At 36.8% G+C, this 19,183-nt stretch overlaps 3 protein-coding genes across 3 annotated transcripts in view; 1 reads left to right on the top strand and 2 right to left on the bottom strand.

The window, feature by feature from the left end:
• LOC307141469 (zinc-binding protein A33-like) lies at nucleotides 1-6,893 on the bottom strand. Its single transcript, XM_079841696.1, has 7 exons — nucleotides 6,764-6,893; nucleotides 5,721-6,273; nucleotides 4,333-4,410; nucleotides 3,960-4,175; nucleotides 3,736-3,874; nucleotides 3,598-3,633; nucleotides 1-980 (listed from the first exon to the last, which is right to left on the bottom strand). Exons 2-7 carry the CDS (start codon nucleotides 6,261-6,263, stop codon nucleotides 433-435), a joined length of 1,560 nt encoding a protein of 519 aa, XP_079697822.1. The 5' UTR covers nucleotides 6,264-6,273; nucleotides 6,764-6,893; the 3' UTR covers nucleotides 1-432.
• A 2,639-nt stretch (nucleotides 6,894-9,532) lies between these two features.
• Nucleotides 9,533-14,843, bottom strand: casp23 (caspase 23, apoptosis-related cysteine peptidase). The gene is made up of 11 exons (XM_079844583.1): nucleotides 14,616-14,843; nucleotides 14,305-14,364; nucleotides 14,116-14,186; nucleotides 13,857-14,030; nucleotides 13,277-13,456; nucleotides 13,130-13,201; nucleotides 12,265-12,441; nucleotides 10,550-10,793; nucleotides 10,338-10,439; nucleotides 9,944-10,053; nucleotides 9,533-9,728 (listed from the first exon to the last, which is right to left on the bottom strand). The coding sequence occupies exons 1-11, from the start codon at nucleotides 14,689-14,691 to the stop codon at nucleotides 9,633-9,635; spliced, it is 1,362 nt and encodes a 453-aa protein (XP_079700709.1). The 5' UTR covers nucleotides 14,692-14,843; the 3' UTR covers nucleotides 9,533-9,632.
• A 2,205-nt stretch (nucleotides 14,844-17,048) lies between these two features.
• oxa1l (OXA1L mitochondrial inner membrane protein) overlaps nucleotides 17,049-19,183 on the top strand; it is a 12,504-nt gene continuing 10,369 nt past the window's right edge. Inside the window, exons 1-2 of the mRNA XM_079805256.1 lie at nucleotides 17,049-17,503; nucleotides 18,855-18,989. Of these exons, the coding sequence (XP_079661382.1) occupies nucleotides 17,393-17,503; nucleotides 18,855-18,989 (246 nt within the window). The 5' untranslated portion in view covers nucleotides 17,049-17,392. The remainder of the gene's footprint in view (nucleotides 17,504-18,854; nucleotides 18,990-19,183) is intronic.

The following is a 19,183-nucleotide window of genomic DNA, read 5'->3' as shown; positions in this document are numbered from 1 at the left end:
AGAGTGTATGGGTGTTTTGTCACTTACATACTGAAAATGATTAAAATTTCTTGTACATTAAATTCTGACATAAAAGTTAATATATCAGATCAATACAATAAAACACTTGTTGAAAATTTTGCAATATATATAATGGTTTTAAACACATTTATTTGTGAGTCACTTTGGATAAAAGCATAAAAATGTATGTAATGAATTTGTAATATACTGTTTTACATGTCACGTTTAGAATATTTGCTTCTAGCAATGGAATTCAAATTAAAATTGACAATAAAAATACATATCTTTTTTAAAAAAGAAGCATAAATTGATTGTTTTGATAAATGGATGAATATACAGTATAAATAAAGAAAGGTCACATTGAACATCTTTTAGGTCTGAAGGTATTATATACGAAGACATATCAATTAATTTTAATATTTAAAAGTTGATTTACTCGATTGAGTCAACAGGTGTAATGATCAGAGGCTGTGAGTTCTGCCCTTCTTCGTATTCTCCAGGACTGAAATATGGATAGAGCTTTTCAGGAAAAGACTGTCCAGTGAAAGAATATATATGATACCTGGCTTCAACATCATAAAAAGAGACCAGACCCTCTTCAAAATCCACAAAAACTCCCACTTTCACTGGCTTCTCTTTCAAGGTGAGAGGGACAGGGGAGCAATCGTTCGCTGCATACTCTTCCCTGTTCCTCAGCCATACAGTCCAATATCCATTTTCAGGGTGGAGCCCAATTTCCCCTTTTCTGTCTATGGATTCTTTTGCCACACCTAAATCCCACTCTGTCTTCCTGCTGACATGAACTTCATAATAGAATTTCTGTGAGGAGAACCCTTCCTTTCCTAAGACACACGAGCAATGGTTAAACCTTTTTGGGGTGTCAGGAATCTTCTGTGACTCGCCTGTATTCCAGACCTCTTTCCCGTCATCAGACAGCATGAGTTCAGGATAAGCTGTGTCAGGGTCAAGTGTCACATCCACTAATAAAGGATATAAGGGGAAATGTACATTTTTGACCAGTAATCTAAAGTAGATTATTTTTCTTTTTTGATAGTAAATTGTACATTTAGGACCAGATATTAATATTTATATTAATAAATTATATTAGTAAATATCCTGATGCGTCCAAGCTTTATAATGGCAGTGACGGGGTCCATTGAGTTTGTAGCTCAAAAAAGCACATCAATCAATGAATATGAAAGGCGGTCTGGCGCAAGCTAGATATTTTACTTTATAAAGTTGTAAATATGGATATTTTTCCACTGATTCGCTTCAGAAGGCCTTTATTAACCCACTGGAGCCGTGTGGAGTATGTTTATGATGGATGGATGAGCTACAAACTCAATGGACCATCACTGCCATTAGAAAGCTTGGAAGCGTCAGGATATTTATTAATATAACTCTGATTGTGCTCATCTTCATCAGAAGAAAGTCATATACACCTAGAATGGCTTGAGGGTGAGTAAATCATGGGAAAATTATTCCTTACTTAACGTTAGTTCATAAAAATCCAGCTGTTCATGGTTTGTTCATGTTAGTTCACGGTGCATTAACTAATGTTAGCAAGATTTTAATAATGCATTAGTAAATGTTGAAGTTAACATTAACAAAGATAAATACATGCTTTATAAGTGCAGTTCATTATTAGTTCATGTTAGCTAATGTAGTTAACTAATGAACCTTATTGTAAAGTGTTACCCATGCAAGTATTATGCAATCATTTAAGACATTTCTCCTTATATCAGGGTTCCTACACATTTTCAATTTTAAAATTCCATACTTTTCCAGACTCAAATTACCAAACCATTTTCAGACCATGTGTAACATAAATGGTTTATAAAGCATTATATTTAGTACATACTCTGTTAATATTTGTATCTTCTAAGGGGTTTTTCATTGATTTGACAACATACAGAGCCCTTAAAGGATTAGTTCACTTCAAAAATGAAAATTTCCTGATAATTTACTCACCCCCATCTCACCCAAGATTTTCATGTCTTTCTTTCTTCAGTCAAAAATAAATATTTTTTTTTAGGAAAACATTTCAGGATTTATCTCCACATAATGGACTTCCATGGCAACCAAAATGTCGAAGGTCCAAATCAATGCAGTTTTAAAGGAAGGGTTTCAGAGGCTCTGTGTGATCCCAGATGAGGAATAGGTTCTTATCTAGCCAAACCATCGATCATAAAAAAAACAAGTACAATGAATATACTTTTTAACCTAATTTCCTCAATTTGTGCTGCTCTGTAGCTCACCAGTGATTGCGCAATCACGTCGCAAACATCACGCTAGACGTAGGCAGAAGTACCGCCCCCGTGTTTACAAAGAGCACATGCGAAGACTGATACAAACGCCCTGTAGCAAAAAAAAAAACAAGGGTAAAACAACAATGTCAGATGAAGATGAAGATGGAGTGTTTTCTGGTAAAGGGAGTTTGTATTAGTCCTTGCACGTTCGCTTGGGGCGGTACTTCTGCCTACGTCTAGTGTGACGTTTCCGTGATTGGCAGCCGCAGAGCAGCGCAAGATGAGCAATTTAGGTTAAAAACTATATTCATTTTTATTAAATTTTTTTAAATGACCGATTGTTTCGCTAGATAAGACCCTATTCCTTGTCTGCAATCGCGCAGAGCCTCTGAAGCTCTTTCTTTGAAACTACATTGATCTGGACCTTCAACATTTTGGTTGCAATGGAAGTCCATTATGTGGAGAAAAATCCTGGAATGTTTTCCTCAAAAAACGTATTTTCTTTTCGACTGAGGAAAGAAAGACATGAACATCTTGGATGAGTTGGGGGTGAGTAAATTATCAGGAAATTTTCATTTTGAAGTGAACTAATCCTTTAAAATAGGTGTCTCAGTGTGCATTGTCCTATATGCGTAGAAACCCTGTTATATAGAACCTTTTTGGCATAAAGGGTTCTTTAAAATTGAGCCAAGAAGATTGAAAATACATTTCTGAGAGTGTAGTAGCAACTGTGTTGCGTGTCTTATTTAAATACTCTCCCATAAATGTTGTGTTTGAATGAGAAACTTCTACAATGCATATGCAGTAAGTTCAGCCTTTTCATCGCTAATTTCACCCTCACTACCTTTAGTAAATCAGTTTTTAACAGCAAAAGAGGGTTTGTGTTGGTGCCAGCTGTTAGTAAATCTGGCCCTTAAAGGAATAGTTCACCCAAAAATGTAAATTAGCACGATTTACTCGAGGGTTACTCTTTCGCCGTAAGTCGACTTGCAGACCGCTGACTGCAAGAAGCAAGTTTTAAATATGGATATTTTTCTTACACAAATGTGCCACTTCGCTTCAAAAGGCCTTTGTTAATCCCCCGAAGCCGTGTGGAGCAGTTATATGATGTATAGATGCACTTTTATGGACTTCAAAAACGACCCATCAAGTCAATGCCATTATAAAGCTTGGAAGAGGCAGGACATTTTTTATATAACTCTGATGTATTCGTCTGAAAGAAGAATGTCATATACACCTATAGATGAGAGTGAGTAAATCATGGGCTAATTTTCATTTTTGGGTGATCTATCCTTTTAAGAGTTTATTTTTAGTGTACTAAATGTAAATTTTAGTAGTTTTTCCATACCTGCATAACGTTGTACACTCCGCAGCTCTCTGCCAACTACATCGGTAAGAACAGTGGGAAAGAACTAAATAAGCTTTTCTGTCTGATTAAAGAGTATATGATAGTGTAAATATGATTGGTTACATAGTAAATATTTACCAGTTTCTCTCATTTTCTCATCCAAGACACCCTGAAGCCATGATATTGTATTCCTCAGAATACGCCCATGTTCATGTGCATCAATGCTGATGTTGTTTGAGCGCTTGGTATATATGGGGTTGCGCAGGAGGTTAATAATCTAGAATGGATAGAGGAGAAAAGGCCCTCAAGTCAAGTGTACACATGGCTTCATTTCTTACCATGGTTTAGTGAGAAAGACTGACTTGTGTGAAATCCATAGGATTTGAGAGCTGCTCCAGTTCAGTTTGTCTTCTCTTTAGCTCATTGATCTCTTTGTCTAGCTCTCTGATGAGCTCCTCGCCTCGTCTTTCTGTTTCTTTATGCTTTTCCTCCATGAGCTCAAGTAGCTCCGCATTACTTCTCTCAAAGATCTCCTTGAAAAACTTGATGTTCTCTTCAATCTCCTTCTCTTTGGCTTGCTGTTGTGAATTTTAGGAAGAAAATATTAATTGAAAAATCACCACAACATAAAACTAATAAAACTCTTGTGGACCTTTAAAATTCATACTTAAACCAAACAAAATAGAAGGAACACAGAAATAAAATCTGCTTGGTGGCAGAATCAATACCACTTACTTTGTTAAACCTTGTAGAATGTTTAATTTCTTTCATTTTCCGTGACTTGTCCTGAATCTTTTTATTCATCAGCAATTTCTGTGAAAATAATGTCGATTGTAATATATCTTAAAATTTTAGTCATTTTTTAATGTTGAAAAGTATTCTGTATATTTTCAGAGTTGCTATTAAATGGATGGTTCACCCAAGAATGAGATTTCTGTCATTAGTTACTCACCCTCATGACGTTCCAAACCTGTAAGACTTTTTTTCATCTTCGAAACACAAATGAAGATCTTTTTGATGAGCTTTTTGTCCCTCCATTGACAGCTACGCAAATACCACTTTGGCGCTTCAAAAATTAAATAGAGAAAAAGTTTAAGAGATTGTAAAACTAATCCATATGAATTGAGGTTCATTCTCATGTTACGCATCACGTTTGAGCTTCAGAAAGAACCAATGAGGTTCATTCTTGCGTTACGCATCACATTTGAGCTTCAGCAAGAACCAATGAGGTTCATTCTTGTGTTACGCATCACGTTTGAGCTTCAGCGAGAACCAATGAGGTTCATTCTCGTGTTACGCATCACATTTGAGCTTCAGTGAGAACCAATGAGGTTCATTCTCGTGTTACGCAGCACATATGAGCTTCAGAAAGAACCAATGAGGTTCATTCTCGTGTTACGCATCACATTTGAGCTTCAGCGAGAACCAATGAGGTTCATTCTCGTGTTACGCATCACATTTGAGCTTCAGCGAGAACCAATGAGGTTAATTCTCGTGTTACGCATCACATTTGAGCTTCAGCGAGAACCAATGAGGTTAATTCTCGTGTTACGCATCACATTTGAGCTTCAGTGAGAACCAATGAGGTTCATTCTCGTGTTACGCATCACATTTGAGCTTCAGCAAGAACCAATGAGGTTCATTCTCGTGTTACGCAGCACATTTGAGCTTCAGTGAGAACCAATGAGGTTCATTCTCGTGTTACGCATCACATTTGAGCTTCAGCGAGAACCAATGAGGTTCATTCTCGTGTTACGCATCACATTTGAGCTTCAGTGAGAACCAATGAGGTTCATTCTCGTGTTACGCAGAACGTTTGAGCTTCAGCAAGAATCAATGTAAAGCGATCAAGTATCTTTAGAAGATTTGGACTAAACCGCTCAATCCATATGGATTAGTTTTACAATCTCTTTATGAACTTTTTGAAGCGTCAAAGTTGAAGTTGTGTAGCTGTCAATGGAGGGACAGAAATCTCTCAGATTTCATCAGAAAAGATCTTCATTTGGGTTCCTGAAGAAGAACGAAAGCTTTCTGGGTTTAAAATGACATGAGGGCTAGTAAATAATGAGAGAATTTTCATTTTTGAGTGAACTATCCCTTTAACGACCATTAGTTAGTATTACCAAACTCTCCTCCTCCAGATGGACAGTATTATGATTCTTGTGGTCACTCTCTGAGCAGAATTGACAGATGGCTGTCTGATCATCTCTACAGTAAAGTACCAGAGGTCTTTCATGATTCTTGCAAATGTATTCATCAAGATTCTTCACAGGGTTAATTAGTTTGTGTTTCATGAGTTTTTCTGCAGTTACATGGGGCTCCAAGTGAGTCTCGCAGAAAGAGGTTCCACAGTGTAGGCATGATTTAACTGCAACCCGCATTTTCTTCTTTGGGCAACTATCACAGGACACTTCAGGGTTCTCCTGGATCCTTTTTCTTTTGATGTCCTCTGCAGTGTCTCTAATTGTTCTGTTTATGGTAAAATCTTGTTTTGAGTCCAATGCCTTCCCACACAGTGGGCACATTGAGCATGGACTGCGGTCCCTGTGGCTTCTGATGCAGGCCATACAGAAATTGTGTCCACAGGAAGTAGTTATAGGGTCAGTGAACACGTCCAGACATATGGAACATGTGAATCTTTCAGACAAATCACTGAGGGCAGCCATGACTTTACAGCTAAAATCATACACAAACACAGATATACACAGTGTTTAAATTTAGCAGTCAACTAGAGAAAAAAAAAAAAAAAAAAGATTTGAAGATTTGCTTGAACACTTCAAAAGTTACAAATTATTCATGAGCTCAAGAATTTCAAATAACTGTACACTTCTAAAAAATACTATAAGAACAGAAAAATGCTACAGTAAACACTGTTAATTGGAAAAATGTCCTCCCCATAAATAATGTAGACCTAAAAATCTAGATATAAAAAATGTAGCCTGTAACAGGTTAGTATATTAGCATTATATGATTCAATGACATTTATAGAAACTGTATATAGTCAATCATACATTTTATGATAAAACTTAAAGGATTAGTTCACTTTAAAATGAAAATTACCCCCATGATTTACTCATCCTCAAGCCATCCTAGGTGTATGACTTTTAAAGTTCATTTTAAAGTGAACTAATTTAACAAAACAATGTCAAAGTGCATTGATACTTACATTGTCTCACTGGTAAATGTTTTGGATCGTTTAAACTAACTATTTATTGCAATTCATAGTGTTGAAGATGGATTTGAAAATTGAAATCATCGTAAAGTCATCTACCTCTTGTGATGGCGAGTCTTTGGGTGTGTGTTTCAGTTTCGCCTTAGGGCCATATATCAAACTTCAGTCAAACCTGATTTTCAGGTTTGTAGCATATACAGAAATCAGGAATCAAAGCCCCTGTGTATGCAACATATTGTGACACAGATAGCCTAATATTCACTATAATGAAAATAGCCTACATAAAGGTCGTTAGAAAAAAAAATTCAACACAATTCAAAACAATAGGCTATGCAAGAAATGTGGCTACCTCCATAAACCTTGACAAGTAAAGTCAAATTCATTCTCTCTACCTCTGTTTTACTTACCCTTCAAAGATTGATTCCAGTTGCTTAATCGTCAAAACAAAGTTAACAAATTAACTCAATCTCTGGACACTTCGACGAACTGAAGGAATCCTCCTCTGCGGCAGCAGCAGATGGCAGCAAATTTGCATGTATTTGCATTTTGAGCGGTAGGCCTACTTCACGTCGTGTCCAACATATTGAAAGGCATTTATCATATGTTTTAGACCTGATATGTTTAATTAATAGCTTAGACCAAAAAGTTACTAATTCAACCGTGGACTATTTTACTTGAAAACAACATGAGGTTGATGATGTGACGTCCATTGTTGCGCTGCCACAAACGCATCTCTCCAAAGTGTCAAGCTAGTTTGTTTTTTTACATTTACATGTAACTTAGTCATTTAGCAGACGCTTTTATCCGCGACTTACAAATGAGAGCAATAGAAGCAACTAAAACAGGCAAGTCTCAGTTAATCTACAGAACACATAGGACAGAACAATTAAAAAAAAATAATTATAAATTCCACCAGGTGGGAACAGTCTTTTTTTTTTTAAACAAACTATTTTCTTGACTAGCCTTCAGTACAAGTGCATTAACCACTGGTCATTATATAGATCAGTGGCATTAACTCTAAGGAAAACCACTTAATATCACGACGACAACACTTTTGGACAGTTCAATTAAATTAACCGGTTAAAAATAATGAATCGATGGATATTTGAAATAAGTAATTTATTTAAATGCGCACGTTAAATTATTATATAAAAATTGTCTAGCCTACATAATTTTCATCGAACAGATTAGATTCCAATTTTCCAACAATGCAGTTAAATGCAGTTATTATTATATAAAAGTTACCTAGGCTATATAATTGTAATCGAACAGTTAGATGATGTATTCCAAGATTCCAACAATGTACTCCACAGTGAATCAGAACCGGCCCGAAGAATTGGACAGCAGCAATAAGAAGATAATCTTACCAATGGTCTTCTTTCCTCTTAGAGAATAAATATTTTATTTATTTATTTTTATTATTTATAGTTATGCATTCGATTGATTTTATAATTTAGTATCAGGTCCCTCAGAGGGAAAAATGTGGCTTTGGCTGTGGACAAATTATTTCATATTTCTACTGTGAATATATATTTTACCTTTATAGTAGGCCTATACAGTATTGTTTCATAGTAATAATTCACAAATAAATCCTATGATATCTATATTCAGACATTCCATAACATATAGCAAAAATACACACACACACACACACACACACACATGTATATATATATATATATATATATATATATATGTTTAGTGAGTTGAGACAAAGCCTTCATTCAAGTGCATCTAATGCTTATTTGAGTGAGACAGAGGTTATTTGTTGCCTAAAGTACAGCATATAACCCTCAATGACTTATTCCATTTGTGAAAAATAAATGTAAAGACAGATAACACACGGCCTCCCAGGTTTGGTGCAATGAACATAAAGTTCAGGGATCACAGTGTTGCTGGTTTCTGTTTTCAAATACAGGAAATCCAACTTTACAGCTGAGCAGTTACAAGAAATGACATCAGCAATCTAGGTCAGCAGATTTCACAAACCTAACAGGTCCAGTATTCATATTTAAAAAGAACAATGAAATAAATACAGTATGTTCACAATACAGTTGCTTTTCTTGATTTTCCTGATGGTCATGATATTGTATATATATTAATATTATGAATTTGTGTATTCTGTTGTATAGGTTTTGAATGTAATATTTCTGTACACTTTTGTGTAGTTTTAAATGTAGTATTAATTTGTGTGTTGTATGGACACATTTTATGTATGTTTACTCTATGTACATTTGTGTGTATGTTTCAAATATATGTTTTGATTTGAATGTGTACTGTTTGTACATTTTTTTAAATAGGTTTTGAATGTATTTGTGCTGTTATGTACACAATTTAATATGTACACATTTATGTATATTTACATTAAATGCTAGACTCCCCAATATTTAGTTTGACATTTAAAATGTATATTTTAAAATGTATGTATTGTTTCTTAAAAATAAACAATCTGTATTTGAAAATGTGTATTTTATTTATTAAAATAATGACATGAATAAAAATAAAAAGTTAACTCAACTGTTGGGTTACTTTTAACCCAACTGTTTTTTAACCCAATGCATTGGGTTAAAATAACCCACAGTTGGGAAGGTGCTATACCAACCCACAGTTGGGTTACTTGTTGGGTTATTTTAACCCAACATTTTTAAGTGAGTAATATATATATATATATATATATATATATATATATATATATATATATATATATATATATATATATATATATATATATATATATATATATATATTTCAATATCAGGTGCTTTAGTGCTCAAGTCAAGCTTCACGATAGACAGCATGTTTTCTCCAAACATGATAAAGATGCATACATCACGTTTCTAATTTAATAAGGAAAGCAGAAGTTTTACAACCCTGGGAAGAGGTAGAATCTTTTAGATAATGTTGTTCTTTCTTTGCATGGCATCTGATCTGGATGTTTCTCCTTAAACTTCTTAAGGACCTGTTTCAAAAATAAAAATAAATATTAAAATACAACTAACCACACATTACAACCTAAAATGTTTCTTTATTCTAGGCCTGTTTGTATTTGACTGGTTAGTGCGATATAAACTGACATACAAGGTTATAAAACACAATACAAGGAAGTAAACATCAACCATTGAAAAAACACATATAATGTCGAATTTAATGTCTTGCTAAAGAATGTGACTTTGCCTTTCTGAAGAGCTCCTCGATGTGGTCCTGGCAGGCATGCTCATTAAATATTTCCACAATGTCTTGGATGAAATGTGAGCCCTTCTCTTTGTTTCTATAGGACACCGTGTCTGTACGAAAAAATACAAATTATGATATACAGTACAGTGTGACTGATCCTCACTCCTTGTAAAACAAATAACACATATTTAAAACAATAAACCCAGGACTCAGCATCATTTAATGTTACTCAAAAATTCAAATCTCTTGTAAATTGCATGTTATTTTGCTTAGTTGTCTGTTCAGAATCGTGGGAGAATCGTGATCTCTAAATTAAATTGTGATTCTTAATTTCTCCAGAATCGTGCAGCTCTAGTAAACATAGTGGAATCGGGTATACAGAACTATTATTTACCTGGAGTACAGGACCACAGGCAGCAGAAGTCTTTTTCACGGTGCTCTTTCCCTCTTCTATGTCTTGGCACACTATCCTGGACATCTACACTGCCTTCTTTTTCTATAAACATTCGTCAAAGCATGTTGCTATATCAGAGCTCTGGATGGGCTTTTAACCGAATCAAATATTTAGACACTTTTACTTCTCTAATATATTGTTTTGTTACTCACCACCCCTACACGCCTGGATGAGGATGATTTTTGGCTTGTCCCGCAATCCAGCACAGTTTGGAGTGTTCAAGCAATTAAAAATGTCATCTGTTGGAAAGATGTCCTCTTCATCATCACTGCTGAGGGAAGCGAAAACTCCACAGATTCCGCTGGCATCTCCATGAGACATCAACACCACGAAGCAGCTGTCCGACTGGACATGTTCCTCGCGCTGGGCGAAGTCTTGCATGGCAGCAAACATGCCCTGAACATCAGACCATCAATATCTTTAAAGGATTAGTTCATTTCAAAATGAACATTTCCAGCTGTAATTTACTCACCCCCATCTCATCCAAGATGTTCATGTCTTTCTTTCTTCAGTCGAAAAGAAATGATGTTTTTTTTAAGGAAAACATTCCAGGATTTTTCTCCATTTAATGGACTCCAACGGCAATCAACAAGGTCCAAATCAATGCCGTTTCAAAGGGCTTCAGAGGCTCTGCGCGATCCCAGACCCTATTCCTCGGCTGGGATCGTGCAGAGCCTCTGAAGCCCTTTGAAACTGCATTGATTTGGACCTCCAACCCATTGGTTGCTGTTGAAATCCATTATGTGGAGAAAAATTCTGGAATGTTTTCCTCAAAAAACTTAATTTCTTTTCGACTGAAGAAAGACAGACATGAACATCTTGGATGAGATATCAGGAAATTTTCATTTTTAAAGGGTAACTAAACCCCTGCTCAGAGCTTAACTCCACCCACTGGCAATTTTTAAAAAATGCTGGAAAAGTGGGCAGAGCCCGGCGGACACAGAGGGGACAAACCGAGGGCGGGGCTGAGCGGAGGGTGTGCACCTGAGACCCTCAGGGACGGGTTGTTTGACAGCTGTCAGACTCGCGAGTCGCAAAGATGGAGAATGACTGGAGTGACGCCAGCTTTGCAACAGAGCGGTCATTTCGCCTACCTTCACCTGAAGTGGAGGAGGGTGGATTGTCTGTAACAGACACAAACCCGGAGCCTTATCAATGCGAGCCGCTGCTCAAACTGCGTTAACTCCCGATGCCGACGATAATAGTGAAGCAGCCGCGCAAGAGAACTGACCTAATCTATCTGCGTCCGCGGCAACCACTTGCGTGTCAGGGTTTGAAAGCGCGTCTCAAGTATGAAAATTATCTGAACACATGACGGGCGGCAATAATATCACAAGAAAAGCCTGACGTGTACTGACAACTGCATTATTTAACCGTATTTTCTTCAATACAATTTTAAAGCAAGTGTCAAGTGAGTTTCATTCATAATGTTTACTTCATGTAATATGACAGTTCATACTGGAGTGTAGCCGCTCTCATCATGTGATTGGGGGAAATATTTCTGAGGGCGTGGTGAGCTCGTGCTAGGGGCGCGGATAGAGAGCCGTTGGAGGTACCATCCTACGTCACGATGTACCACAACGTCCAATAGGAAAATTAAACTGCAGTAGCCCCCGTTCAACCTTAAGAGGGCAGCACTTTGGCGGTTTTACACCATATTTTATAGAATTAAAACACTTTATACTCAAATGTCAAAACATTTACTTGAATCAATGAACAGCATTAATAAAGCCCCAGTATTACAGATCATTAACTAAAAAAAGTTGGTTTAGGGTTTAGTTACCCTTTAAGTGAACTAATACTAAAAAAAAGCCCCAATTTTGGTCCTTGGCTCCAGTAGATTTGGCTTAAATACACTTGTACGCACCTGTGCAGTGAGGTCTCTGAGTGTCACCACAGTGTAACCCAGACCATTGAGCAGCATCTCCATACTCAGCTCATCTTTTTCTGCCCCGGTCCTGTCATCTATGAATTTAAACTCCACATTGTTGATGAGCAGTGCCAGACGTTTTCTGTCAGGGGATTTGGCTTTTATTGGGTAAATCTTGACAGAGCAGTGGAAAGAGACACACAAAAATATAGAGTACATTCCCACATCCTTAGGACAATTACCACAATAGCATGTGTTTCTTAAAGGGATAGATCGCCCAAAAATTATCCCATAATTTACTCCATCCTAGGTGTATATGACTTTCTTCTTTCAGACGAATACAATCACTTTAATCCAAACTTTATAATGGAAGCTCAAAAAGTGCATCCATCCATTATAAAAGTGCTCCACACGGCTCCAGGGGGTTAATAAAGACCTTCTGAAGTGCATCAATGAGTTTGTGTAAGAAAAATATCCATATTTAACATGTTATAAAGTAAAATATCTAGCTTCTGCCAGACCACCTTCTGTATTCAACTTACGGAAAAAGTGTAACTGGCGCGACAATGACGTCAGACGTAGCGCAAGCGTTACTTTACTTTATAATGGATGGATGCACTTTTTTGGGTTTCAAATTTTGGGCTGCCATTCCCAGCCATTATAAAGCTTGGGTTAGCCAGGACATTTTTTAATATAACTCCGATTGTATTCGTCTGAAGGAAGAAAGTCATATACACCTAGGATGGCTTGAGGGTGAGTAAATCATGGGGTCAATTTAATTTTTGGGCGAACTATCCCTTTAATTGTTTCAATGCTACTATTCAACGATTTTAAACATATATTGTATTATACTATCACTTACATCTTCTCCCTCTTGTCTAAGAATTTCCCTTTTAATCTCGGGTTTGCATGGTTTAAGAGGATCTGAAGTTTTCTGTTCAAATGCAACAAAATGTTAATATAAGATTAAATAATTGAATTATTGTGGTCAAAATAAGACTTTATTTACCACTCTCTGTCCACAGCCATTATTGTCACACCGCACAGCATTATTGGTCGGCCCCTTCCATTCCCTCCGGCAGTTCCAGCAGAAGCAGTACGTGCGTTTCATGTTGGCCGTACAGATAGTGCAGTGTACACACAGGTTACTTCGATCTCGTCTTTCCACATGAGACTGGCATCCTGGGCACTGCGGTAATGACAAACAGATGCATTATTCTGGACAGGGGTTTTCAATCTTTTATATGCCACGGACTCCCCCAAATATTGCAATCAAGCGGGGGACCCCTGTCCTAAAATTTAAAAGGTAGTTCTATATTTTTAAGTATAAAGACACAACTAATACTGTTAACAGTTAACAAAGCAGATAGAGCTACCATTGACTACCATAGTATTTTTTTTTTCCTACTATGGTAGTCAATGGTTGCTCTATATGCTTGGTTACAAACATTCTTCAAAATATCTTCTTTTGTGTTCAGCAGAACAAAGAAACTCATACAGGTTTGGAACAACTCCAGGGTGAGTACATTTTTGGGTGAACTTTCCCTTTAAGAGGTCATGCAAACAGCAGACAAACTGAATGATCTTACAGCTTTAAAGTCAAACAGCCTTCGAGCAACAAGTGCAGCGAGGTTCTCCTCTAGGAATTCCCGTTGCTTGTCTGTCAGTGGGATCAGCCGACAGATGTCCTGATAAGAGAGCTTTGCACCGCAGGTTTTCTTCCGAATCTCATTAAAACCAGGGCAGGAAAAATCTGTATTTTTCTGAAAAGACAAGAACCAGTTGATCATAAAATGGTAGCATATGTGTCAGTAAATAAACAATATAAACAGTGTTATAGGGACTAACCTGTTTAAGATAATACTTGAACAATGCAACAACATAGTCCGCTGGCATTTGATGACCACAGGGCAATGCAACTGATAACAAAACATAATTTTAAGAACTTATACTAGTACATAGCCTACTACATAAGCTAAATGTTAAAATCACACTTTCTATCAGAATGCTGATCTATTTGATTAATGGTCAACTCACCAGAGTCCACTTGTTCAGTTGATGGCCGTACTTCGGAAATAAGATGTTGTTTCTTTATATCTGGATTAAAAAAATAAATAAAAATACAAAATAAGACATATTTTTCTGTTTTGGTTTCGGTTTGAATTCCTTTCAAAATCCATGTTGGTCCGTTTCACTTTCGGTTTTTCTGTTGTTGTTTTTTTTTCCTTCTATAATTTAATTCAATCGAATTATCTTATCCTAATCTTTAATCTTGTCTAATTCTTATCACTATACACATAGGGAAAAGTCTAAAATGATTTTAAAAATGTGAAAAAATGTCAGATTACTCAAGTTTTTGAAGACACTTGCTATCGTGGCGTCCTCTTCCAAATCTTCATCCCAGTTATCCATCTCTTCCGTCATTTTTTACGTTTAAAATGTACTTACAGGTGTTTCCTATGCTAAACTACCGGGATGAAAAACGCAAGCCTAATGGCGTTCTCTCAGCCAGAATGCATTCACAAGCTGTGTCCCAATTCGGGGGCTGCATCCTTCAAAGGCCGCATTTGAAGGCCGATTGCGTCACCGCAGCGCGACGAAGGCTGTCTCAATTCGAAGGGGCCTTCAAATGCAGCCTGCCGTCCGTGTTGCCAAGTCCCCGTTTTTTCAGCCGAATTAGGCTACTTTTAAGTTGGTGCCGCGGGTGAAAAATTATTTCCGCGGGTTTGTTTCTACCCCATAATAAGTTTTCGCCGCTCCAACACCCCTAAACGTACAACTGCAGTGGAGAATTCGGCCGCTCGATGGAGAAAATCGCATTGGGAGTTTTGGACTACTTTTGTTGCAGAGACCTGGCAACCCAACCCATCCGTCTCCCCGGCCGCGAAGGATAGAACCAACCGGAACAAGTGGATTCTTCGCAGTGTATTCCTCTGCCCATCCCGCGGCCGAAGAACACCTACTGTAAGTAGCCTATTGTGTTTTAATTTACTAAAATAACCAACGAAACGTTTTAAAAGCCGGTGGTCTTTATTTCTGTGTTACCACGGCACAGCTTTATTCGTTAGGTGATCTGATTTAATATTTCGTTTTGTTTTATGGATCAAGTTACTTTTAGCAGCTTTATTAAAATGAGGGCAGCAAATTAGTATTTATTTACCAGGCCGGAAAAATCGAGAATATAGAATTTGAGTATCTATAAATATGATTTCTGGAGTATTTTGTATGGTTGTAGGCTACTGATGCTTCATATTTTTTAATTTTCTTAAGATTGCACCCCTGCCTTGCAGGTAAAAAAAAAAAAAAAAACGTATTACAACTTAAAAAAAAAAAAAAATATTCAAGTTAATAGACACATCTTTACTGAAATGTATTGTGCTGTTGTGTTTGTTGTTGACAGACATGTTTATTTTCTCTGCCTTAGGATTGAAAGTGTCCTGGGACAGGTGAGGGAGTGGGGAACTTGGCCATGGTTTGTCTTCATGATTGAGGTGTTGGGACAACCCCACTCCATCCTTGAGGACACACCAGGGCCAAGTTCAGCAGTGGATGACCAAGAGGAGGAGCAACTCCAGCCAAGAGGAGACGAGACGAGAGGATGAGCTGATGGAGATACTGAGGGAGGACAGGAAGTTTCAGCGAGAGACAGAGGAGAGCAGGGAGAGAATGGACTGATTGTTTTCTCTTCTTGAGAGATTGTTGAGAACTAAAATTTTGGTTTTGTAAATTAAAATGTGTAAATGAAATATTACTGTTCTACACATTATTTTTGTTATGCAAGTAATAATTTGTAAATAAAATAAATAATTCTGTACATTTATTTTTGTCATGTCAATTAATTTGTAAATAAAAAAATAAATTGTTCTATACATTTTTATTTACAGTACTTTTTACAACTATTTACATAAGTTACGTTTAAGATTAGAAAAACTAAATACATTTTAAAATTAACAGTACATAAAACAGATGGAAGAAAATGTTTTTATGTAGACTTTTATTGAGCTGGGCTTTATTGACCCTGGTGAAGCCTTTCTGGGTCAGCGGGACATCATCTGGGATCAGTGCATTTTCCACTGTCTACCAACAGGTTTGCAGTGCTGACTTATTCGACGGCTGCCATGTCGCTAAGATGTTTTCAGAAAGAGGGAAGAATAAATTAAATTAACTCACATCCTCAAAGCACACAACAAAATATTTTAAGATGCATAACTGTTCTATGAGCTGAACTCTGCAGGACAGTGGTCCTCCAAGACCAACGGTGCCTATCCCTTTTCTATAAGACATATTTCTAGTGTATTTTATTTTTAGATTCTTTTTTAAACGATAACTAATATCAAAATGTAATATCCATGTGTTAAAAGTCAGTTTTTCATAAAACCACAATATTTGCCTCTGAGATGAAGTTGAATAAAAATCTGAGGTACTTCACAATTATACTCAAATACAGAGTAAATGTATTTCGTTACATTATATGTACTATTTAGCAACTGTTGACAGCTGCCATTGAAGAGAACTGAAATGAACATTTATACTGGACTTTAAAGTTATATTCAACTGCCTAAAAACAAAACAACTAAAGATGTTTACCTCGGCCCATTTATGTGCATAATAAAGAATATAAACTAGGCCTATATAAAATCGTATGTTGGTAACATATTAGTCAACATTTTATTTTTATCAGTAGATACATTAGATTACTGGAGTAAATTGAAACCCAATACTTGCATTTAAAAGTGTAATCTGGCAATTTCTCTGACGTCGCGGCGCGCAAGGAATTCTGGGGTAGGCAAGGCTGCGAAGCATCCATCCGAGTATCCTTCATTTCATGGGAAAAGAAGGACGCATTTGCAGGCCGTATTTTGAAGGAGCCTTCGAAGGACCTACGAATTGGGACAGCCTTCGTCGCGCCGCGGTGACGCAATCCGCTATACCTTCCACTGTAAACGAGTCTCGGAGCGTCCTTTGAAGGCTGCGTCGGCCGTGCACTTCAAAGGACACGGCCTTCAAAGGATGCAGCCCTTGAATTGGGACACAGCTACAGATGTGCGGTTTTATTTGAGAGGGGGCGGAGCGGAAACGCGATGTCCCTTTGCGCTCGCCGTACAATGCATTTGGTCGATCCAAGATGGCTGCGCTCAGGGGCAGAGTGGTCACAGAATGTCTTACAACATGTATGTTTCGACAAACAAGCACAGCGAGCATTTCCACTCTTCCCATTGTTACGACAGGGAATAAGGTGAGTGGCGGTTTGTAATTTGTCAATTCGCTCCCCAAAGTCCGCAAAAACGTTGTACTTCACATGACATGACTTTGACAGAAGCTAGATAGCATAGCTGAGGTTGTGCAGTTCAGAGCGGCTATTCAAAACTATCCAAAATAAAGCTGTTAAAACACCAGGATTAATGTTCACATAAAATAATTTATCTAATTGGTTATTGGTTGCTAAATGTATATGTTGCCTGGTCACAAGGTGTCATGATCTGGTTTATTTAGTGAGATTATTATAAATAGGTTTAATTTGGGTTGTGTGTATATATATTTTTGTGTTTGGCTGCAAAATGTATTATTATGTAAATTGTATTTAAAATAACAGCATATTCTGACTTACTACTCATTTTCTTTACAATTTGTCTTATAGTTTAGATCAGTGTTTCTTAACCAGGGCCCTGGGCCCTCAGCACACTTCCATGGGGACTTAAATGATGTATATTCATAAAATTACTACAGTATTTAATTAATATATTAGTCTATTTACTATTCATTAATATTTGATTTTAATGATCAAACTAAATTAAAATGCAAAAAAATATATATTTCTTTTTTTCCACCCTAACAACCATCCAGAATACCATAGCAACACCCTAGCAACCACCCAGAATACCCTAGCAACAATGTAGCAATGCCCTTGAACCCATATATAACAGCATGGCCTTAACTTTCAAACGTTTAAAACTACTTTAACTGCAAAGCCTTCTAACTTCAAACTTTTTTTAAAACTCAAAACTTTCAAAACTACTTTCAAAATTTCTGGCTAGTCTTCATCAAGCCAACATCAAAGTTTGTCTGCAAACTTTTTCATCTAGTTTTTATTGCAAAGAGTTCTGGAATCACAAAATGGATTGTGGTTAATTTGCCTGTACTGACTCTCACAGTTTCTATTAATAAATATTATAGTTAATCATATTCGTAGTTCTAGTTTTGTTAATATGTTATGTAGGGGTCTATGATTATTGTGTTGGACTGTGGTGGGCTTCAAGTCAAAAATGTTGAGAACCACTGACTGAGATATTCAAGAAAATGTTATTTTTAATAACACTTGTTTGTTTGTTCATTCATTTATTCATAAATTCTTTTTCTCCTTTTTTGCATTTCGCCTTTGTTCAAATCTAGTTAGTATCACTCTACAATCACTCTTGCAATCAAATAATTGTGATGTTCTTCATCTGTAAGTTGCATATAGCATTGTTTACTAAAGATGAATAAATATCCTCCTGAACAGCCGTTTGATTGTAGTTTATAGCATTTTTAAAAAGGCCTGTGTTTGATAGTGCAATCTGACTTTTTTCCTGGCTTCCATCTTGTTGCAGTGGTTTGTCCCGAGATCACATCTACACACTGGCAGAGGAAGTAGGGGTCCTCTAGTTCGGGCACTTCTTGGGTGTCCCAATCATGGCCAGTTCCTGCTGGTCAGTGCTGTGTCAGTCAGACACAACAGCTCACAGGTGGGTTGCTGGAAAGGGATGTTCTTTCAGTGGAGAGTGTTTCTACTACTGCCATATACACTGCCTGGCAAGTTGCTGTTTGTATTTAATTTGGCAAATGCTTAAGAGTCTATGATTGAATCATTGCAGTGATGCAGTTTGGCAACAGTTCTTCTAACCCTAACTGATGGAGTGTGTAGCTTTTCATTTCTTAC

Source organism: Gobio gobio (genome assembly GCF_949357685.1).
Source record: "Gobio gobio genome assembly, chromosome: 2".
In the NCBI taxonomy this organism is placed as follows: domain Eukaryota; kingdom Metazoa; phylum Chordata; class Actinopteri; order Cypriniformes; family Gobionidae; genus Gobio; species Gobio gobio.
This window is presented reverse-complemented; position numbering and strand designations above follow the sequence as displayed.